This window comes from Zootermopsis nevadensis, unplaced genomic scaffold, assembly GCF_977971745.1.
Source record: "Zootermopsis nevadensis isolate Lab colony 2312 unplaced genomic scaffold, Znev_1.0 Znev_ptg000001l, whole genome shotgun sequence".
Lineage (NCBI taxonomy): Eukaryota > Metazoa > Arthropoda > Insecta > Blattodea > Termopsidae > Zootermopsis > Zootermopsis nevadensis.
Window position 1 is genome coordinate 10,920,611 of NW_028259133.1, and position 25,609 is coordinate 10,946,219.

Genomic DNA, 25,609 nt, shown 5'->3' on the forward strand with positions numbered 1-25,609 from the left:
TTGTTTGCTTTGTGTGTGTGCGTGTTCACTTATTCTAAACTTCGCGAGGTTCTCGCATACCACACTAAATTTGGATGATGTTGACAGAATGAACTGATTTTAATAAAACATGTATTTACAGTGTTGATATAATTAAATAACTGGCAACTGGACATGCACCGCAGTTTCGAGGGGAGGGAGAATAATGCATGAAAGCTATATAAAAACCTCTACATTGACCTGAATCTAGATGAGAAGATAACATTGTATTAAAATAAATAATGAAAGAAAAACAAGTTTATAGTGTAGGCCTAATCTAGACAGAACTATCTCATCGTCGGGGCCAATTTGCAAGATTTTTATGACAAGGTTATACAGTTTATTGTTTACCGGAATAGGCAGCTACTGAAGAAATACTAATATATCTGTTAACTGTTTGTATTTGTTAGTTGTCAGTAACGTGAATGAGTGACATAATATGTCAATGAGGTACTTAGTAACGGATCCTGTGAAGAAAGATTTTCAAAGTCATTTCAGATTCTGCATTTTGTGTCAAGTCTAAAATTATCAGAAGCTATGCCCATATCACAAATTAAGATTGCAGAACAGGTAAGCCTATTTAAACAAAACACACAGGAATTGTACCGTAACAAACTTGTAAAGAATTTTTTCATAATAAAATTACATTTCGTGTTTTCTGATAATTATTGTAGATCCGAGTAGTAACCGGTCTGAAGTATATTAACACACTCAGTTTCTACCTTCTTAAATAAGTCTTAAATAATCACACGGTATTGTTATCATAGTCATGTTGGTGATTTTATACAAATCAGCAAACTTTCTATACATAGTAATATATACTTTTTAAGACATGCATATCATAAGTCTGCCGATTTTATGAATATTTACTTTCATTCAAAATATGTTCCCCTTACATTAATACTTACTGAAGAAAGTCGAGAAATACATTTTGGCTCTCATTTAATTTTGTCCTAAGATAAACAACAATAAATCAACATAAACATGACCGGATAATCTACACTCAATTTAACAGGCGAATGTGCTTACAGATCGTCCAAAAATATATTTATTTAGGGACCACACTATTAACATTTATCTACAAATTAAGCGTAGGTCTACCATACTGAATTTAATTCAAATATGGCCTGCCCTTGCTCTGTTACTTATGTACGGAACTACAGACGGACGGATATTACGAAAAGACATCCGATTTTCTTTTTTCTTTTTTTTAAAGAAGCAAGTGCAATAATATGGAATTTTATATAAAGTTTAAAAAAGAATAAGCGACTTGCCATATCATTCAGTGTAGAATCTTTTGTACTCTACTTTAATCTCTGTAAATTAAGCAACTGTAACGCCATTGAGAGGAGTGCTAGAGGAGCAAATAGTTAAGTTACTGATTAAAATCCCAACCTTTTATGGTACCTGAAACTTCTAAGTCTTTCGAAAATTCTGTTTGACAGATAAGCGTACGCATATGTACCTGTAATTATATCAATTATTATAAAGGTGCGAAACTTGCTCCAGGGACATACACGGAATTTTCCCTCTTTACAGGTCTCGATACCAGGAAGAAGTAGAAAATCAGTTTCAGGCTCCGGCTGTTTTATATTCTCGCCAATATTGTCCCTGAATCTATGATACAACAGGCTGGTTGTATCCCTAACATATTCTTGAAGTAACAGAAACGAATCGAACTTAGTCATGGGTTTCTCAATTTGTAAACCACTTCGCGGATATAAAGCGGTTTCGAACATGGATATAGTAAAACAGCAGCTCGAACCACGTATGTTTCCAAGCGGTGAGTGAAAGTTTTTGGTTTGGCTTTTTTTATATAGTTTCCTATTCAGTTCTGGTAATGCATTCAACTTTAGATATTCACCATAATCACACAGTTTTTCATCGTCCTGCGTTATTCACAAGCTCTATTATGGTATGAATTATTATACAGTTTGTTAGGATATTGATGGAAGATCAGTCAACCATGACGTGAAATTGACATGGTGACCGAACCTCCCCTGTAGTGCGTCACACGGGGGACGCAATCTCATTCTTTCTCTGCGAAATTTTAAAACATTTATGAAAACTGATGTCATATGTAAAAAATAAAGAATTCATAGTAATATCAAGTGTTCTAAGAGGGAAGAAGTGGATTTCTAGTTCCCGTTTATTTAGAAACAGAAGTTATATATATATATATATAGGTATTACAAAAATGTCTACAAGAGGTATGAAGCATTGAAAAATGGGTGATTATTTAAATTATTACAGTTGGCCTACAATGAAATATAGAGCGAAATATCGTGAAGCGTGGCACACACATGCTTACTTTTGATCTAGAAAATACAATTGAAACTCAACTGACTGATTACGTTGATTGAATTTTTCGCAATTTTTCGAAGTATCCAATTATTACACTTATTTATAGCGAAGATAAAAATACAATTTCAACAATGTTTGAGATTAGTTGATTTGTGAGCAGGCAAACATTTCACAAGAGATATTTATCATTACACTTTGTTTTAGTTTTTTATATTTTTAAATTCGTGTTACTAAGTTTGCAGTAGTGGACTACATTTCCGATTTCTTTTTGTATTACGAACAGATATTTTTAAAAAATATTTAAATATAGGTACACTTGCTTTAACAACGCAGGTTTCTGTTTTTGATTTCAGTTTTGAGCATCCATTTTCACAGACGTCCCAAAGAAGATTAAACTTATAAAAATATTAATTGCATTGTTGAGAGTTAGCATGAATGAAGAAATAGGAATACTAAAGATACAAAAATACTATTTATTTCTAAATATTAATGTATTGAATATCTCAAATTGTTTAAATACAAATTTTGATTCCCTATTAATTACTAAGAACATCCTTCGCTTTCATTAAGATTGTTCATTAATCCTGCAGTGGATATAGGAGTTAAATAAACAACACCAATGCAATAATGCTAAGTTTATATCAACAACAATAAGTGATCTAGCCACGCATATATTGTTAAAACGCCAAAACAATGGAGCACCAGGTTCCAATGCAACTGTTATGTTCGTTAGCGGATTGTCTTGCAGTGGTAGACGCCTTGCGATAAGACGATTCCCATCCCAGGAAAGTAGGCCGACTGTGAATAAAATCTTTGTCGTGGAAGTACCGAACACGAAGTCCTGAAAATCCGCAAAAACTTTTTCCGGGTAGCATACTTCCAAAAATCGATCCTGGGACCTCCCTAACATCAAGCAGTAGCAGGAATACAAACCGCTAAACCGAGCGGCACATTTTAGGTAATATTTCCGTCTGTTTAACTCGATCTCATTCCAAACGCGTTCTTCATCACAACTTCCAATCTGACCATTTACCCCGGCAGCAAACAAATGCTGTGTTGAGGTGCAGTCAGGAAAATCGTATTTGTGGCAACAGCTTCTCTATGTCAGGTCGTGCACGAACCTGTGTGTTCTGAAATCATTTTGAAAATGTTCCAGACAACAGCGTTGTTCCTCTTGCGTGCATACTGGGAGACAGAGGCGTCAGGCTTCTCATTCTGTCCCTGTCCCCTCGTGTCCCAACCATCACGTGCTACTCGGAGTAGCAAGAGAGACGAAGAGAGAGACAGAAATAGAGGCGTGGTGGGAAGGGGTTGGAGGGAGAGAAACTTTTTGATTGACAGCTCCGTCTAGCCAATCACGAGGCTGGAATGCTGATGAGGTACACGTCAATCAAGAGCAATGTTCTCTCTTTTCATCTTATTCTATCTTTATCTCTTTGCCTCCTTTTCCCCCCCGTACCATCACAATTCTCCATCCCTGTTTCTCCTCTTGAAGCGTAAATACACACGAAACCCCCTCACCCCATCGCATTCTCTTTCTAAAAACTTTCAGTTCAATTTCCACTTCAAACCCCTCCTAGCAAAGGACGAAATGGAACGAAGCCTCTCTCCACCGCCAAACAACCCTTCCTTAGCGTAGCTTTTATTAAAATATGATAATGCCGATAGCAATGCCTTGTAAATAGACGGTATTAAAAGGGGGGGGGGGGAGAAGTAGATTTCCGGAAGAAATTGAGGCGATCCTAAGTACATTCTGCCGTTGACAAGTTCTCACATTGGAAGCCCACAGAAATTCTGATGTACCAGTTTGTCTGTTTTATAGCCGATGGAATGAAATTTGGTCTTTCAGTCCGAGAGATGAACAGACATTGAAGGTGAAGATTTCTGTCTTCTGGGTTGTTGCGCTGTGTAGTCTGGTCGATTCATCGCCCTAATGACGGAGGCAGTATGACCTCTGAAACGTTGGTTAACATCGACCAGACTACATAGCGCAACAACCCAGAAGACAGAAATTTTCACACTCACCGCTGTTAAAAAACCTCAAATCTTACAGACATTGAAGATGTTCGAAATCGGGGACAATTGATGGATCAAAAACACTGGAAGTAATCGCAAGATGAAGAAACCTGCATAACGAGGGACTTCCCTTTACTTCATAATTTATCAGGAAATATGATTGGCGGCGTATGTAGAAATCACGGTTGATAAGAGGAGAAATATCCAAATGACCTGTAAAGCGCCTTTAACATGTTATATGAATGAAAGATAGTGTAGAAACGTGGCTGAACACTGAAGAATGACGCTCCGCAGAAGAGGGGGGGATAGGATTTCTTAACTAGCTGGGCGATTATCAGCTTCTCAAGGACATTTCCCACGAAGAATGGAAGAGAAAATCGACGCTTGCCTTTGTATAATAATCTAAATTTGACGTTCAACAAGTTTGAGGTATTGACAAATTTAGCAGCAAAGCTAATCAAACAGTAGCCACGAACATCTAGTATTCATGCCTATATTACTATATATTCATTCTCAAGAATTTTACATTAAAGTAAATTTTCTTAAATTTTAAGATTACTCCCATGCCAATGGCAGGTCAGTGTATCTTGATATCATGTGGTATTTCCTGTTCTTAAATATGAAACTAATCACTGACCTCTATAAAATATTAAAGTAAAGAATAGGTGGAGCTTTGCTTTCGCTTGTCTATGTGCCTTCATACGTGATGCTTGAGTTCATACCACATTTCTTAAGTCGCATATAAACACGTGTGCCTCAACACACCTTTTATTCTAATTTCTATTTTAGAACTAAATGAATATTATGCACCAATGAAGCCCTTGCTACGTAACCTTGTCTAATACCGCCAGTTCTTCTCCCTTAGCTGCAAATAGGCCCAGGTCTATTAGTTTGTCTTACGCAGTTTGTATGGAGCAGGTCAGTGGTATTCAACCTTTTTTGTTCGCGTACCCCCGGATATAATTTATCTTCAACTTTATACCCCAAAAGTTGTTGGTGTATAAGTCAAGTTATACATAGTATATAATCTACATATAAAGTAAATTAAATAAATTACATTACTGATTATTCACTGTTTATCATAAAATAATTTGTTTAAAAAATTTTACGTTCCCTCTAAGATGTCTTCGCGTACCCCCGGGGGTACGCGTACCCCAGGTTGAATACCACTGGAGCAGGTAACACTTTTGACTTGCTTCAGAAAGGTAGACAGCTACTCATGTAGACTTCTCACCCGAGCAATAGCTATGATTTATTGTCCTATAAGATGCTCTTCATAATTACTGCAGTAACCCCAACGAATTCAGGAAGGAGAGTGTAATGAACTAGGCCAGGACAGCATTCTCCTTAATCAACCACTTCATCATATGTAATCACCATTACATCGAATTCGAGCTAATTAAATAATCTTTGGAGCTGACACGGCGTCCTTAAAATGTCTACAATCCAATCATCCTCAGCACTTGGTCCGTCACAAGACAGGGAGATAAAAAATGTTAATATTTTATCTCCTAAATTTCTTACCCTTTCGACTGTTCTGGTAATGGGTTATTCGTGCATCACAAATCATGATATGAGGAGTTTCTTATATGAAGTAAATAAATTTTGGGAGATCACATCTGTCTGTCATTCCACATGTTTTATATCTGAGATTACTCAATATACTTCGATTACGTTTCTACACTTACAGCTATCAAATATGAAACGTGGGGTACTTTAGACTTAGGCCCCCATAAAATTAAAAGAAAACATAATTTTTTCAGAAAAGGCTAACTCACCAAAGCGTTGTTGTTTACGGAAGAAACAGGAATCTAAGATCTACAATTATTAGCGTTTCTGTTAGCGGGATACAATTTAACATAAATCTAGTTGACGATTAGCCCTGAAATGCAAATGATTAATTACCTTTATAATAACAGACTTAATCTGTAATAAGAAATAGTGAACATATGCAAAATTGTAAAGAAATATGCCTATGTAAAACCTGAGAATACACAAACAGAGATAAGCAAGCATATTTCCATTCTTGTGAGATACCAGGTTATATTACAGCGGCGATTATGAAGATGTCCCCTTCTACCAAACTTGTTTAAAGAGGCCTTAGTCTCTACTGTGTACTCACTACCTCTCTTCAGCAGGCTTTGTGATGTGTTTCAGATTTTAAAAAGTACGAAGTGAGTAGTGTCTCGAGAAAAGTCCGAAGAACGCCACAGTATATTTTTCAAAAGTCCGAGGTTTCATTTGTATATCAGAACACACAGGTTCTCATTTTGGCTTTCCTTTTTAATTCTTCCCCTGTATTTCATTCCACACTACTTGTTCTGTTGTAGGCCTACGTTATTGATACAGAAGTACAGTCATCTTACAAATAAACTACTGGCATAGGTCATTATAAAATAAGTAACTCTCACGTTAGTAGCCTTGAAACAGAAACACCTCATAAAAATAAAATCAATTTTAATAAAGCAAGAGAGCTTTAGTGAAATCTATACGCTAAGCCAATTCAAAAGCTGCTCTGTCAAGCTTATTTTCGGTCGGCTGGTGAAGCCGCTGTATGAAACCTTTGTCTCTAGTCTGTCCGACCGCCTACGTAGACAAACTTCTAAGGCAACCGCCATTACCATGACAACGCTCGTAGCACTGCTCTGTGGAACAATAGTCCACAGTATTCGTGATTCTGGACCACTGATTTCTGCTTCCCGCCGGCATTCTAGTACTGCAAGATGACAGTTTTAATAGAACCCCGTCAGGCCACAGGCTTTAAATTGAAATGCTCTTATTCGGAACCGGATATAAGGTAGCCTATGTGAAGTGACCTGTTCTGCAGTGCCACGGAAAAGTGGTTTTAATATTGGTATATTTTACGACGATCTCGATTTCTCACATTATACAGCGCCAACTAATAATTTATTACTAAATCATGACTTGAAAATGACGTGGCCAAAGCCAGATTTAAATATTTAAGATGGAATATGTCTCTAGGCAATGAAGAAATCCGTTAGAAACCTCAGCCAAGATAACCGTTTCAACACACAGATTTTAACCCGGGACCATCCACTACACAGAGACGTACGGTTATAAAACAGCGGTCCCCGTGTCTGCTGATAGACTTTAATATGTCAGCACCTTCCTCTGGTATTAGTCAAATCCTATACAAAGAATCTGAAACACAATTTAGGTCCAGAATCCCACAACTAGCGAGATATAAAGTATTTATTCATTAAGCTTTGGAAGGGCGACATGTTTCTACAACAGGTCTACATACCTTTATGCCTGCTTCTACTATTTAAAATAATCAGTCAATAACGTCATCGGATATTCAAGATTGAAAATGCTCTACTTATTATCCAAAATGCAGATATCATAAAATATCATGTACTGATATCTCTATAAAAATTAATCAATACTGCTGTAACCAAATGTGAACCGCTCTATATAGATCACTGTCATGGTTTATGTTTAACATGATTTTCTCTATCTGCCTTCATAGTCTTTTGGGTTGGTCTAAATGACCCATCTTGAAAGTGATAGAAAGTGTAGTTGTCCCTGAAGACGGAGACAGTACGAGCCTTTTAAACGTCGTTAAACTTCTACCAGCCTATACGGCGCAACAACCCAGAAAACTGATATGATACTCGTTGCCGTGAAAACCTGAAATCTCACATAGCTTAAGACCTTCGTTCAACAGTTTTATTCAGCTGATCAAAACTATTTCTGGTGTTACGCATATCCAAAGTTTTCCAACATATCACAGAAGATCGTCTGTGGGTCCGGTGATAAGCGATCAATTTTAAGGAAAGTGGGATGAATGACAGAGAATACAGAATATAATTTTTAAGTCCGTAGTTACCGTTAAAAATACACAGGGACAGACAGAATAAAACGAATGTGAGGCAAACTAACGTCTCTTACATGCACTTACAAAAATGATGCCAAATAATAGGCCACGACATTCAAATATCGCTATATCCAGTGTTAGAATTTGGATGTAACTCTTTGTCCCAAATAAAATTGCTATTTCTGTCCTTCAGATTAGTGAATAAAAAAATTTAGCAGCGTCTTATTATTAATCATGACAGCTACTTGAACATTCGTTAAAGGACAGGCCTACAGGATATAGAAAACACGTTTGTCTCAAAATAACAAAACCTCCATGTCAGAGACACGTAGGGCACTACATACGCGTGCCCACTTATTCAGTTCCGGTTCGTTACTGACCTTGATCCTGAGCGAATGGAGTTTAATTAATTTGTAGACATTTACCAGCATGACAGCTCTCTTATGCTTTAACTAATGATCTGCATAACCTTATGCTTATAAACCCTTTTCGTGATAATACAGTGCAGAAAGTCTCATGGTGAGATGATCCCTTCTTGTGTGACAAAATATCTGCGTTCATTTCAGTAAATAACTGTCATCAAATGCTTTATTACTGAAGTATTTACAATACACACATAAAGCGAACTTTTGGGAAATGTTAAATTAGAATTGTCACATTACAAGATTACACGAAAAAGGATATATTTTCACTGTCTGAATAGACACCGACATCTAGGCTACGTTATTTAACTTATTCAAAACACATTATAAAATTTATCTTGTGAGACAACTGCATATAGACAATTAATTAAGTAGAAAATGTAATTTGTTAATACATCCTAAGGATAACGTTTGAACATTCTTATTAGTAATTTAATGCATTTAACAATATCAGAAAGTAACGTTTAACAATATACATTTCTTGTTTTCTTAAATGCTTAACAATATATTATACGGACAAATATTGCACTTCTAGACGTAATATCGAGGCAAAGGAAAAGCTCGAAACGCCATATTTCCTCAGGTATGTGGTTTAAGTTATGAACCAAGATATCTTAATAGAAATCTATACAAAGTCTTCAAATGGACACTTTAGACTACACTACACTAAAATTCCAGAGGCGTTTTATGCTATGTAACAGTAGGACGACCAAATTAAAACAAATGAAACTACCGTATTTATTGTCACTGTTGTAACAATGTGAAGAAAAATACGAGACAGACATATGTGGGCTGCCTCGTAAGGTATTCTTCGCTTACACTGCAACGCAAAGAAGACGAGTAATTCGGTCACTGAAACAGCTACGTGTATGTTTTGATGACACGTGTATTCGAAGAAATTAAAATATTTGGCAATCTCTTATTTTATTTTTACACAGGAAAAGCACGTGAACTTACAATGCTTGTCTGTGTATGTTTATCATAGAGAGGCCTGTTTTGAGGTATAATATTAGCTGCAAATACACGGTTGTAGTAAAAGAGTCTGTCTTGATGTAAGACTGATCTAACTGTCGCTCTCTCATCTGAACGTCTAAGCACTGTCACCATGTGACGCCAGGTGAAATTTAATATCCGCCCACCCCTTCAACTCACCCCTTTTTGCTTCCTTCCTCCTAAAGCATTTTCTTCCGTCCCACCCCCCAACATCATTCTCCTCTCGAAAGTCTCTGGAGCACAAGTGTTGCCGGTACAACTACCAGTGCAGTAGCTTGCGATCTATTCATTTCACGTCAACCCCCGTGCAGCAGTTTAGAAGCGCATTCCGACTTTTGACAAATGGAGTCATGGACTCTAACTCAGTATCCAGGTCTAACTCTCTGCCTCTCTTTTATAACAAGGAATATTTTCCATCTCTATTCTCCACCAACAACGAGGCACACAAAATAATTTTTAAGCGAATGGGTGTGATGCATTTAAGAGCAGAATTTTGAAAAGGAAGAAGGTGAAATGGGGAGTTTGTAAAATACAATAATCAAAATAAATCAGTAAAATAGTCAGAATTAGAAAATATTCTACTGTTCGCGCTTTACAAAATAAAGTTTCTTTCAAACATGTCGAAGGAACCTGAAATCTCAAGGCTGTCTTCTGAGGTGTTGCGCTGTACAGTCTGGTGGAAGTGTACCAAAGTTTTATTATCCTGATGAAAGAGGCAGCAAGATCCTCTGAAGCGGTACATTTCTACCTGATTACAAGCCGCTTCAACCCAGGAGACAGCCATCTTCTAAAGAGATGCTTATAACGTTTTCTAGCGTTGTTAGGCTTATATCTGGTTCGTTCTTATTTATGTTTTTTATTGACACCTTAATATTTCTCTTTTCAAATTAAGAACTCATATTAATTTTAGAAGATGGTCTGTAGTAAATAAGCCTGTTTGTAATTCGGTATATGCATTTCTGAAGTTTATACTTCACTTGTCATTATCATGATTTAAGTCCATAACGAACACAACCTACAGCGTTCTTATTGTGAATTATTATTTTACGCGTTATGATGTATTGTATAGATCACTTCTGCACTGAAAATGGAGTTGATACATTCCTCCGAAACATTGGTAACCGCCGAGAATTTTAAATGATCTCACAACCCATGTCACAATTCCCATTTTCACCGACGCGGAAATCCCTTCATCTCCTCTTGTACTTTTTAATTTCAGTTTCATTTGCCCCTTTATGAACATGCAAAACTTGTATTTTCGTGGTAGGGCGTAGATTTAGATTTGTGTTGGTTATGTATTTTTGTACAATTTCAATAGCCGAAACTCTGTTTTTAAAGTGTGGTTAGGTTGAATTTTACTTCTAATATGTTTGTCATCACTTTCAGAGAGCCTTTCGTATTAACTGAAACAACGTCACATTATTAAGATGGCTGACTTCTGGGCTGCTTCATCAGCCTGTTCATGAAAGCAGCAGGCACCTCTGAAACGTCGGCAGACATCTACCAGAGAACACGTAGCAACAACCCGGAAGACAGCCATCTTAGTATTCGCCGCGTGAGATCCTGAAATCTCAAATGTTACACTAGTTCGTCCAACCGACAGGCTGACTCTTGACATATGTGTGTGTTCTGTGGTTGCAGAGAACGGGTTGCCTCGAAGACTCCGTACGGCGTACACAAACACACAGCTGCTGGAGCTGGAGAAGGAGTTCCATTTCAACAAGTACCTCTGTCGACCGCGGCGAATCGAAATAGCGGCATCGCTGGACCTCACCGAACGTCAAGTTAAAGTGTGGTTCCAGAACCGTCGCATGAAACACAAGCGACAAACACTCAGCAAGACAGGCGAAGACGGTGACAGTAAAGACTCTCCCTCAGGGGGTGTTGGTAAAAGCAGTAGCAAATCCGACAAAAGTATTTTGCTTCTGCAGGATGAAAACAGTAAGAGTTGTCAGAACTGCGACTTGACCTCTGGGGGAGGTAACACAGGTGGAGGCGGTATTGGTGATCATACTTCAAACAGGGGAAATAACAATAACACCGCAGGTGTCACTAATAACAACACGAGTTTCAATAATAACAACAGCAATGCTAGTAGCGGTGCAAGTAGTGTCGCTAGCAGCATCAGTAGTTCCTTCGAAAAGATGGTCACCGAGGAGGACTCAAGATCTAATGAGAGCAGCGGTATTCTGTCGACACCAGGACTAGTGGTAAAGAAACTCGGTGGGAGTGAAGTGCTTGTCAAAGTGGAGGCTGACAACAAAAGTCCACCTATTTTAACTCTAGTAACGAAGAAAGAGCCCGGTGGCAAGGAAGTATCAGCGGCGAACAGTGTTATGGGAGGGAGTACACAAAGTGGTAAGGGAAGTGGTGGTAGTTCTAGTGGGAGTGTAGGATTATTATCTCTTCCGGACGCGTCACAACAACAAAGTGCATGTCCTGTCGCCGTGCCTCCATCAGGCAGTCTGACGCCCTCGTCAACACCTGGGACACCACTCCAACAACAATCAAGTCCTCTAGGCGGTATCCAACAGCAACCACCTTGCAACAGTGGCAATTCGAACAGCGGTGTCATGGTGGTAGGTAACAATGGGTTGTTTCCTCAGAGATCCAGGACTTCTCCGACAACAACATCGACAACAATAGCTACAGCAACTGCTACAGCTTCCGTGACCGCTGTTCTTCAGCAGCACCAATCGAGTCCCAGCAATATATCAACCGGCTCGATGCCACCACTGATACAAATCGTCAGAGGAGCGACGCCAGCCTCAGCTGGTTCCTTTCCTCACAACAATCAGCTGTCCGAGTACCGTCACACGGGACCTCCGAACCGATCTGACTTCAGGCGTCAGCAGGGGGTCACGACAAGTACAACAATACAGCACGGCGGCTGTTACAGCCCCAGAGACATGTTTCAGCAGCAGCAGCAACAGCGTCTGATGTACCCACCCACACCAGACTCTGCAGCGTATATGCGGCAGCACCATTCTTCAATCACACCACCATCCTCGCGTCTGAATGGACTTCATGCTCCAGTAACGACTCCTAGGACGACGTCCATCCCTCAACATCACCCCAGAGGATCCTATCACCATCAGACTATCACACAACAATATCACCACCAACAATCCTCAACATACGGCCCACCGACCAGTTACAACGGTTATCATCAGGCACAAAATCATCAACCTTCCGATCACCAAGCCTATCATTCAGGAACCTCATACCAACATCGTAACCTCAATAGTCATCACTCGTATAATCAAGGACAGCCTTATTCGACCGATCATGACCCGTACCTCTCAGGTACTTTATCCGCAAATTATTCCGGATATGCAGGTGGGATGTACACAGGAAATTCATCAGATACCATACACCACCCGGCTCACCCACACATGGGTGGCTCTGGACAGCACCAACAGATGCACGGTGATTCCACGTCATATTATGCAGACGGAATGCAGCACACGCAAAGCACATTCGGACCACAACACACGACTCATCACATGGACGCTGAGTATGGGACAGCTCAGGGAGCATCAAACAAAACACACAATCAAGGTCATTCATATTATGATCAGGCTAATCAGCATCACCATCACCAACATCATCATATGATACACCAAGGTGGCGATGCGTCTAATATACCCAACAATTACGTGTCGTCACCGGACCCATTTCCCCTGAACAACGGAGGAGGGACGCCAACTCCAGGCGGGACAGGTGTTAGCACCACAGCGACGGCGATCGCAGCGGCCACGGCGGCAGTCATGACGCCACCGACGGCCGTGCAGACGGACTCAGGAGACAACTTTAACAATTTTCACCATTTCTACAGCGAGCCCCATCATTCGCATCCTACAGTGCACCATAACAATCCTGCGTCAGCAGAAAACAGCAACAGTTCGTCCGATTTCAATTTCTTGAGCAATCTGGCGAACGATTTCGCACCAGAATATTATCAGCTCAGCTGAAAGCTGTTATAAATCAAGCCTCCATCAATAACTAAAGAAATACGTTTTCTGTAATTCATGGTAAGGAATATTCAAAATGTGACGCTATTTTTAAAAATTTTACAAATTAAAATCTAATTTAATTGACTTTTAAAACAAAAACATCACATACTGCACTAAAGCAAATGATAGTCTAGTAGATTTTCATTCAACGTCTTTTAGAAAGGCTTCCCATTATGTGAATTAAGAATTGGTGCCATTGTCTATGAACGGTGGCATGAGAAAGTGTCTGACGAAGTCGACATAATTTAAAACATCCAATTGACTTAAAGGTGATGTTTCCTCAAATTTAATCGAAATCTCACAGATTTTATAATAACATCAAAATCTTTTAAAAATAAAATATTTAGATTCTATGAAATGCACAAAAATAAAAATCAAAGAGCAATAATAGATCAGTGCGATATTAGTTTGTTTCTATGGCTTAGTTATATCGTTTGTGATTTTTTATTAAATAAGTGGATGAAACAAGAAATGCGTTTAATGACAGTATAATACGTGAAAAGTTAAAATATGCCTATATATTTCTTAAAATTAATTTAAACTGATATCTGAATACCATGACAGAGAAGACGTGATCAAAATGTGAGCGACAGTCACAGATGGAGACGATATGTGCAATTTATTTCACACTGTTTGAGCAAAGCTCTTACCGAAAGTGGCCATGACAAGTTAACAAAAATAAGTGACATTTAAAATAAAATTTGTAAAAATATACCAACAGCACGAAAATAAACTTAAGTGAGAAGGAGGTTATTACAAGGCAGAACTTTAGCAATTTTGTCTTTACTACTATTATTAGATAGATATTCCTATTATTAGAACAAAAACTATGTTATTGTTGTTCCTTTGTTGTTTGGTGTAAATAATCTAATTGATTCTTATCATTTACTAATGACTATTATTATTCACAATTATGTACAGATCATATCCTTTACAACAACGTAATGGATTAGAGCCAATAAACCATAAGTTATAAGATTTTAGTCTTCTGACGAAAGATCGAATATTTATGGAATGAACTTTATATATTAGATCGTAATTAGGAACTTATCGTTTTACTGTAAAGTTCTGTGTTAGATAATTGTAATAATCATGGGGTCTTAAAAAATGAAGTACAGTCTGGTTATCTCTACTGATAATAACTGCGGTCTAAGAAATTACCAGGGTTCTTATATCGGATTTTCACAAGTACTCGACAACATACAAAACTTGAACGCAGCTGACCCGTTATGAATGTAATTTGATCCAGATGGAAACTGTAATTGGCAATAACTTCTAACATTACCATTCTGAGTTATATCCCCAATCATTAACATCACTTGGAAATTAGGAGATACCAATCAATCGATCGATGAAAATCAAAAATTCGTTACTGTAGATTGATCCACGACCACCAAAATTCTTGGTACGTACATAGGCTGAATGGATCCATTTCGCCATGAAGAAATACCTATTGAAGGTGGACTTTTCCATTTGCCAATTTTTATTCTTTTAGCTCTTCAACACAGATGCTGGACGACCATCTCAAGTTAATGGACAGCCCCAAATAATTTTATTCATTTTAGTATGAGGAGGCAATTGACATCGGAAGATAATTTACTGTCTGCTCGAACACTGAAAATAAGTATTTCTTAAAAACAATTAGTAGTTCCCCGATAATAGCAGCTATTATTTGTGTTCGGCTGAAATCGAAATGTGTAACTTTGGCCTTCTGATAACACGACAAATCTTGGAGGTCTAAAGCTTCGGCAAAATATTGCGGTTTCCATCAATATCATTAAAAGCTGTAAGTGCAGTGTTTGACGAAACATCTGAAAACCCTCAAGATTTGGCGCGGCTTATCTACGAAAACCGAAATTATACCTTAAATTCTGGCCGTGAAAACCTATGGAAATAAAATCAAAATGTTTAAATTCAGAATGAGTCTCTAAAGAAAGAAAATATCAAAACTTATAGAACACATAATACATACCCACCAAAATATGTCTGTCGCAGATTCAGAATCTAAATACGATAACTAAATTGTGTGAAAAATCCGTGTGCTAGTATCACTGATCTAACACATAAGTTGGAAATACAGAGTTGATTATGACGTCATTTCCTTCTCCATATTCGTGCATTTCTTTTCATTTACTTACTTTTCCCTATTTTTACTCTTAATTATCGTTCTCAACAGATCACAAAACCTCTCACTGTTTCGATCTCCCCATTCCAAAAAAGCATCACAGTCAGCTCTCTCTCACTCGCCGACCGGAGAAACTTCCCCTAGAGATATGCAACCAGCCAGCCGACTTGTAACCACGGCAACTATCTCCATCCTTGTTGCTCTCATAGGTGTTCCCTATATCCTCCATCTCACCCTAATCATTTACATAATGGGCCGCCCATCGATCAGCCAATAAAATAGCTGCTGCAATGCTGTGGCGGGAAATGTGGCATCACCATGGTGACGGCAGATGAAGTCAAGTTGAAGACTGAGAAGTGGAGTGAACAGACAGCAACGGAACACCACACTGCAAAAATAATCTTAAACTCCACGTTACACTAGATTTATCACCAATTTTTGTCTAAAATAACCTCATATCTTTCCAGAATAGACTTTGCATTCGTTCTCATTTCATAGTTTAAATATTAAAAATAGCCTATGTCTATTTGATAATAAATCATTTGTGAAGGAACAGGGGTTGTAAAGGGGCAATAGTAACCTATTTAAAAGCACAGCAGTCTATTTTCTAAAAGACAAAGGAAGCCAATACAATGTCACGCACAATCTCTGATCGAGACCTGTTTATAAAGAGATAAGTGCAGGTACGATGTAATAAAACAAGGGAGATAAAATGGTAAACGTAGTAAGTATTATATTGTTTTACCCAAATTACTGTCGTGCCCTAAAACAAGATAATGTATCTATAATAAAATGTACTAATTACGAGCCGTAAATTCACTCCAGAGATAACAAATTCAATGTTTACCAAGCTAAAAGCATTCAATATACAGCGAAGCTAGTTCCCCAAACTAAGAGCTGTAAATTTCTAGGTGTTCTTTACGCTTTAGCTTGAGAGAAGATAAAGTTATGGTTCTGTTATGTCCGTTTGTCTGTCTGCTTGTATCGTCTTTCAGCCGAAGAGATCGTACTGATGCCATGCATATCAGTGGTCTTGCAAAATATAAATTTTGCCCTCATTTCCTCCCTGAAGAAAAATCTCAGGAAAGAACCCAAATTGTGCGATGTAAAAGGGTGATTTTTTTAAGACGACGTCTTTGCCCACGATTCTCTGCGACGACTTATAACGCCCTTGATGACTTAATAGCTAATATCCAAGTATACGAATGCATTTTCACTGAATTCGTATGGCTATTATGCCATTGGAGGATACCCCAGACTTGTAATTTTTAAGTCCCTAAAATCAGTGACGAATTTTCAAACTTGTGAGGTGGGACGATCTTCAATGACGTCATTCATGACATTTGGCATGGGCATTATGCCATTGGGTTCAGTCCAAAATCATACTCAAGAACTTCCTACAATGAAACCGACTTGACGATTGCTTATACTTGTGAGATTGGAGCATGATCCCCTCAACGACGACATTACCCATGATCCACCGCGAAGACTGATCGAGCTTAATGCAGTTTTCGTAAGTTCCGACCTGCCATTCAGATACAAAATATCCTGAAAGTACGAAGGAGTACAATGCGTCTTTGTGGTGTGGTATTTAGGAGCAGGGAAACAATGATTTTTAATCAAATTCTTAGCAAGAATACTGGTTTCATTATCACAGTTTTACAAGCCTAAATTTTCCTCTTCTTAAGCACTGGGTAGTCTTGAAGAATCGCAGAGGAGATTTAAGTGTGTCTCAAGTATTTTGTTGCGGACACTTTGAATTATGTTTCATTAAGCATTTACGAATTACAAGGACAAATCTGTACTACAAGTAGGCATCATCATTAAATAATCCTTTGCTATAGAATCCATAACATGGCTGATATGGAAACATTCCTTTGTAAATAACGGATTTCAAACAGGACTAATTTTAAATATTGCACAAAATTCGTTTCCATATTCTGAATTCATTAAATTCTTTAAAGATGTTCAGCTACTTATCCATTCAGTGACGCCCCCCTTTCAAAAATACTATAAAATTAAAAGAGAGCGGATTACACGTGCCCTTAATACTCCTGGATAATACGAGTGTGAAATATTTTCGCCTATTTTTGACAGTGTTGCTGAGGCTGTGGAACGGATGACACATCCCACCCTTCACCGTCCGAACCCAAACTGCTTTCACATCGCCCCCCGCCGCCCGCTCATCGTTTCGCCATTTAGCGTAAACCAAGGCACACTCTTTATGTAGGATTAGGACATGATCAGCATCAAAGTGATACTCAAGCAACGTCTCATTTCCCGAGCTAAATTTTGGTTAGCGCCCGAAATTTGTGGGCGTAAAACACTTTTATCAAGACTGATATTCATATGATTTATTTAAAATTACCGCTGATATTTGTTGAAGAAAATTATATTTGATGCACAATTTTATTTTCGTCAGTTTCTGTCTAAAAGCCTCCCAGTTATTCACTGACACAAAACCAACTATCGTTCGACACTACATGATGTGAGAAGTTGATACAAAGTTGTGAAATAAGTGTAAAACAACACAAATCTAATTATTTTAAGATGTAGATGGAAATGTGAGAAAAATTAAAATTACGCAGGATTCACAGTTACAGATATGACTTCGCACCAAAGTGTTTTCAAATAAAATTCACATGTACCATACAATCGGGGCCAAACTCCATGAATATATTCGTATTTCGGACAGAGTATCTGGGAAACCTGACACTAAATTTTTTTCTTATATATACTCGAAGTTACCCCCTACTTTATGTTATTTCCTAATTACACAATCACACTAAATAATTAGCCTATAATTTTTTGCAATCATCAGTGCAGAAAAACACGAAAAGCAGACGGATTTTAATATTTCTTTCAATTAAATAACTTGAATTTACAGCAATTTTATTATTATCGTCCGTATCATTATAGTTCCAGAATATTCCAATAATAATTTAGACATTTTCCAACTATTTTATGCCTCTGTAAATATGTAAGAAATTTATCCTGCAGAATCTGGTAATAGATTTAATGTTACCTACGTTTATTTTATACCAAATTCTCCACAGTGCTGTAAGATAATTAGTATTTTCACTTGAAAATTAACATCATAAATTATTTCTACGTTTATATAATTGGAAAATACTAATTTTAATCTCTTGATAGCGGCATACTTCTGAAATCAGAAAGATTTACACAGCAACAGAGGATAGAGACGACACAATTACGACAGTAAGTGAGATAATATAATTCTAAAACGTGATAACCTTATATCCATACCAACGCTTTTCACGGAATATATAGTGTTCTTTTAAAATATGCATTTCCTTTACCCCTAAGAAATCCATAATTCCGTATTAATGAAATGACAATGTAGTAGGATTATGCAAGTGTTTGGGCTTAATAATTTACATAAAGTAAGCAAATTCAACACTAAGCAGGCAATCGAAAGACAACCACTGTAACATGTCGCGTGAGACCCTTAATTGGAAGTATTTATTTAAATAAACAAACTATACGGAGTATATGTCTTAGCCTTCTCGTATTCTAAATGCTTACGTTTCTGATTTAAGCACACGTAAGTGTCAATTCTTAAAAACCTCCAAAAAATTGGAAGTAGGATTCATTTACCGAAAATTTTAGGCCTACGCTCGTACTACTTCAGAATGCGAGGGCATGACCCCTCCTGAAAAATATCGGCGAGTCTAAAATTAATCCCGGAGTTTAATGTTGATAAAGAATAAAGTCTGTATTCACTATTTCGAAACAAACATTAAAGGAGTAAACCTGGAAACGAAACAAAGGCAGTGCGTACACCTATTTATTGACGGAATAAAAGATAGAGGAGTAAGGAAAGAATGGAAGATACAACAAAGTTTGAATAAGGAGGGAATGAAAGGAACAGAAAGAGAGAACGAGAGAGGGCGCCAGAATCCATGACAGTGATGAATTACCGACGTGTATGTGTATATGTGTATGTGTGCGAGCACGCTGGACCCGTTACAGCAACAGTGGCTCAACTGTCATAACTGGGAACAGTATTATGGCTGTTTTTTTCTTTTTACAGAGATCAGATGGTTAAAGCCGTTTACAGAAATAATCGATGTTTATTTTGAAAACTAACTCACATACACAACCTGGACAACGTTATTTAATTTCGTAAAAGATATATAAATAAGACTTAAGTGGTCCTATAGTTTTTAAACAAACATAATTTCGTATTGCTAGCTATAAAACGAAATTAAGTACTATTACTTTATCAAATCTAATATTCCAAAAATTAAGATAAATCTCTTGAAATATTTCTAAATGCCAATTCGCTTGCAAAAATAGAGGCTTCAAAGCACGCATTCAGCTTCAGTATTCCGAAACCGAAAATTGTTTTCTGTTTTTAGCAAAGTCTCCTCATTAAAAAAGTAATGAAGGTGACATCAAAGTAAAAACGTTCGTAACTCGAAGAATGGTGAACCTCCTTAACTATTATATTACAGCTTTTAATCACCCTGTAGGCCTGTAGGCTAGTGCTCTTAGGAACAAACAGAATCTGGAACACAGTACAGACCTTTGAGAAAATATTATCTGGCTTTCAAATTAGTAATTATTCTAGAGTCGCTCCATGACGTTACTTAGTTACATTTTAAGTAAACTTCGTGTACATATCAAATAGATCTAAAGCAATTATTATTTATTTGGTATTAAATTAAAATACGTCTTAATTCAATAAATTTATTTTCCAATTAAAGTATCTGCACACATGTACCCAGTGTGTTACAAAATAAATGTAAATATACGTTAGAGATTAATAATAATTTCTTATGTCACTTGTTCCACTTTTGCGCAGAGAGGTGCGGCATGTGAGTCATCTCTCAGCCCCTTTGTCGCTGTGTAGGTCCGTTACAGTCGATATGAACGCCCAGTGATGCTTAGCTGTACCCCGCCCCCAATCCCTGATACTCTTACTCAGCTTCCCTGTGTAACATCCAACTCACAGCATTCCCTATACACGCAAATCTAACAAGATATGATCCTCTAAAAAATCTATGAGAAAAAATTACATGTCATATGTAGTTTCAGAAATGTTTAGCGCCCATCTGTTTGTTTTATTCGACAGCTAAACTCGTTTTTATTTTTACTCAATAACAGCTGAAAGTAGGCTATTTGTAAAGATGTTTCTGATAAAGCTGTATCACAGTTGGAGCAGATAAAATTTATTTAATTTTATTCACCGTCATGTCTTCCTGAAAACATAACGCTTCATAAAGTTTTTTTCTTACGTTTTTAGACGCGGAAAAACTAACCTCAAGAATTCGTTACGAGTATCTGATGTAAATAACTGGACCAGTAACAACCAAGACAACAGACAAAATCTAATAAATTGTAACGAATAGCAGAAATGTATTCTCCATCCTGGATTACACCTAAAATATTTTCTCCGAAAGTTTCCTTGACATTTTTCGTGCTTCATTATCCTTAATATTCATTTATTGCAGATATAAACACATTGTTTCAAAAAATCGATTAGCACAAAATATGAAATTATTTTTCCACGTATTTAGTTAAATCTTCGTGTATCGAAAACTTTTTCAAATAAATATCGTAGGTCTCCAACTGCATGATCTATATTTTATATGTATACATGATTTTGAGCCAATTTATGCAGATGTGAGTTATACATACCAGTAAAAATTAAAATTAAACCGATATAACATATTTTATAATATTTATAATAAAATTTGTACGTTTTAGTTAAGTACCAGCAGTGGACAACTGTTTCTTATCCTGTGTCAGTTTTAATAAAAACCTAACGAGGTACATTAAAGCTGCAAACATTACATTGCATCGTTGAGAACTAATATAAGATTTGTTGAACAATATGTATATCGTTCGATACCAAATTTAATCGAAATCTCTTTAGTAGCTTTGGGGATAGCCACAACCTTCAAACCACTTTCTTATATGAAACGCATAGACGCAAATATTAAAGCAGTTTTTGGACAGTCTTACACAATAATGTCGTCTGGCCTGATGATATATTTCATTAAACATTAACTTTTTTACTATTATAACTTAAGTGAAATTAGAAATGTATTAACCCTTGAAACACTAGGCCTACCAGTGAATAATACAAAGACTCCCTTGCAGGTGAGTAGGCATTTGCCAGAGATGTAGCGACAACTGGATAAACCTGAATTGTAAGTGAGTGTAACTAAAGTCCTCACATACTCTCTCCCATCGGAATACACCAGATATTAATCACCACACACAGATATCCGGAAGCAATGTTTGTAAGGATATTATCTACCTTACCTGCGTATTTACATTGCTCACGATATGTGTATTCTGAAACTGTATCATCATGTTCCTATGTTTGCACTTCTGTGGTAACACGCGCTCCAGGAAGGTTGGAGAGAGGGTAGCAAGCTCCAAATGGTTCACAATATACAGAAAAGCAGCATAACTCACAATTCGTGTAATCACAAATGCGAAAACATTATCGATAAAGTATCGATTTTGAAGAAAGTATTTCCGCTATTTGAATTCGAAAAAGTCTAAACCTATTTGAGAAAAGTGTGTTCATCTGAATTTGTGAAAGTCTTAGTCCATTCTTTCTCCTACTATAAATACGCCTTTATGACAACTGCTGCTGTAGTTTTCATCATTTTAATCATAATTAATATATATTAATAATTATTATTCTTCAGTATGCCCAGACAGACTTTTGGGCTCACAAAGCCTGCTAGTAGGTACCAGTAACTATATCCCGAGGGTAAAGCTGCCAAATCGTGTATCTCTGACTAGTAGTGATGATAGAAATATGTAAAAATATCATAATTTCCGCGTTGTTTTATTTGACTGTAAAACATGATCTGTTACAGTATGGGGAGAACATACGTTAGAAATATTTGAAAACGCATTGCACAGAAACATACAGGCTTCATCAGTTGTGTCGGTATTTCAGTAAGCTGCTAAGTCATGTTCTTTTTCAGTGGAACAGCTTAGTAATAATGTTGCATTTTTCTACCCTTCTCGAAGGACCAGCGTCTTTGATTTCAAGCCTCTATTAAGCTCTGTAAGTTTGTAATCTCGTCCTTGTATGCAATACATTTTGGATCGTTACGAACACAATTTTTCTGTCAGTGAGAAATACGAGTGCGCGTGTGCAGAAGCCATGGAATTAAAACTTAGCAAGCTGCTAAACAATTTTATGTCTGGTATTAAATGAGAAATTAAACTTTAAATTTGGGTGATTCCTACTCCATAAGTTTGACCTTGGATCTGTTGTGAATACAGAACACTTGTCAATTCTGTCATACGCCTTAACAGTTTCAATTAGAGTCTATTTCGACAGAAACAATAACAATACAAAATAAATTGTTTGCGGTTTTTTGAAATAACCAGCATAAAAGTATTTCTGGCGTTTTAGACGGGGCTGCAACCTGTAGTACCTGCTAACTAGGCCTACAATATGCTTTCCACTACTGAATAACCTTACCTATTCCACTGAATTCGTATTTATCCAATCTATCATCATCCACCGTTTCAAAGTTGGTGTTGGTAGTAAGATTAGACTTTTCAACCGCGCCCAAAATATCCCTTATGTTTAAGAAGAAACTAACGCAACATTATTTGAAATGCCATTTACAACTAACAAAGTAACGAATAATGACTATGTAGTTATTTAAACTACGCTGGAGAAAGGGAGTTTTCCTTACGTTACTGCATTTGTTACTGTAACTAGAACGTGAACAGCGTTTAACAAACAAACCTTACAGAACTGGACTGACTTCCTTCTATATTTTTCCCTCTCGGAATCCATCTCTGTCTGTATGTTTCGGTGGCTTACAGACCTCGTGGATAAGAACGCTCCCGTGAGACTTTGTTGGGCCGCTGTCTCTCATTTATCACACGTCTGAAGCGGTCGGCAACACACCACCAGGACAAGTGAGCGTGCTACGGTGGGTCTTGCTTGGAAACACAAATACCACGATTCCTTTGGGCAGCGTGGCCAGCTTACACAGCTTATTATGCACGTAATTAACAAACAAACTTTATCAAACTTTTGTTACAGCGAATTTTAATTCCTTCTTTCTGCGTTGTGTTGTTTCCAATCCCCAAATTATTCCCATACTATGAAAGTTACAGGTAAAACAATTAGTAACAGTGCTACTGCTACTACTACTACTACTACTACTACCACCAGTAGTAGTAGTAGTAGCAGTGTAACAGGATTAAGAAGAAATTCTAAAGGCTCAACTAATACAAGTTTGGCTTAAGTATACCTTTGTAATTAACAAGCTGGTTTATCGGGAATGTAGGTTAATCGTATGTATACAGCATATAAAAAAATTAACGTCCTCGACAAAAGCCAAAGTTTTCCCGTTAACACACACACAAACAGATACGTAGTTTCCATATGTAAAATCGTAAGGTAGACATCTTGTGGATTGTGAAGATTAAAACAACAGATGATGAAATTATAAACACTTCTGGGTCTTAAGGCCACGTAGTCTGCTAGAAGTTTAACAACTTTTCAGAGGTTCCCGCTGCCTCCATCAACGCCCTGATGATAGAGGCACGGCGCTACGAACCAGAAGAGAAGTATCTTCGTACTCGCCGACGTAAAAACGTCAAATCATATAAAAAGTCGGGTCATACACAAACTGGTGCACTTCTGACGGCTTTATTAAAATTCGATCAACACAGCACAAGTTTCATTGAGACGGCACGTGTTAATGCTGTCCGGTTTATACTGGCTTCTGAAGATAATGCCAGCCTTAGGGAACAGTTGTCAATCAGTCGGGCAACTTTAAAGTAGCTGAGATCGCCCGGAAGCTTCGTTTCTCAACTACTTCATAGTAACTGGTCTATTACTTAGGCGCGACTCGTGGGAGTATGTCAGACGCGACATCCTTCGAACATAGAAAATCATTACATTCTGCAAGAACACAGTTTAATTTCTCAAGGTGACAGATGCTAGGCTGGTGAAAAAAATTTCTTTTATGTAACCCGAAGGATAATTATCGTGTTTACAAGAGCCCTCTTCCGGTCCCTATCCTGAGCAAGTTCAATCTAATAAACGTCCTCATACACTAGGCCTTTTCCTTTAAGAACTACTTTAATGTTATTATCTCATCTACGCCTACATATCCCGAGTGGCTTCTGCCTTCACATTTTCCTAATAATTTTATATGCCTTCTTCACCCCCAGTATGCTACATGTATGCCAATCTCAAACGACTTGCCTTCACCACCTGTAAAATTTTTGGTGGAAAAGCACAAATTACGAAGCTTCCTACTTTAATTTTCTTGATTCTGCAACATGATGTCTCAGAGCCGTATATAAAATAAAATAAAATTATACTTTGCTATTCTTTCTACGCGTCACACATACATGGTTCCTATGTTATAAATCTGTGTGAAATTATCAACAAGATTATGCTGTACAATTCACACGCTTAGTTATAACTAACATTCCTATGGCAGCAAAATCCTACGGTTAAACACCTAAAATAAGCCGGCTACTTTTCGTGTTGATGCGCGCTACTATTTGCGTACTATCAGTTTTGATGTTATCCTTCCGTCTCATTTTTGGTCATCCCAGTAGACTCTTTTCAAGATATTTTCCCAGCAAATATCTATAAGCTTTCCTTGTTCTACACATTATAGTTACATTCCCAGCTCATTTGTATCTCCAAAATTTCACTGCCCTTAGTAAGTCAGTTTTAGGGACATCATTTGTTTTCTATGTTCCTGAATGGGCCTCATATCTTATCTCAGAAGTCTTGCATGTAGCGCACTTTTTTACAGTAGGTTATTTCAAACTGTCGACCTCAAATTTATGTAACAGCCTATGTGGTTTCAACTTTCCATTGTTGGTACGTATCAGCCTG

At 37.4% G+C, this 25,609-nt stretch overlaps 2 protein-coding genes across 8 annotated transcripts in view; one reads left to right on the forward strand and one right to left on the reverse strand.

Annotated features, from left to right (window-relative positions):
* pb (homeobox proposcipedia) overlaps positions 1-14,586 on the forward strand; it is a 147,380-nt gene extending 132,794 nt beyond the window's left edge. The window contains exon 2 of the mRNA XM_022064128.2: positions 11,233-14,586. Within this exon, the coding sequence (XP_021919820.2) occupies positions 11,233-13,565 (2,333 nt within the window). The 3' untranslated portion in view covers positions 13,566-14,586. The remainder of the gene's footprint in view (positions 1-11,232) is intronic.
* The window catches only part of LOC110829914 (uncharacterized), a 540,512-nt gene that overhangs the window by 361,614 nt on the left and 153,289 nt on the right, over positions 1-25,609 (reverse strand). The window lies entirely within an intron of this gene.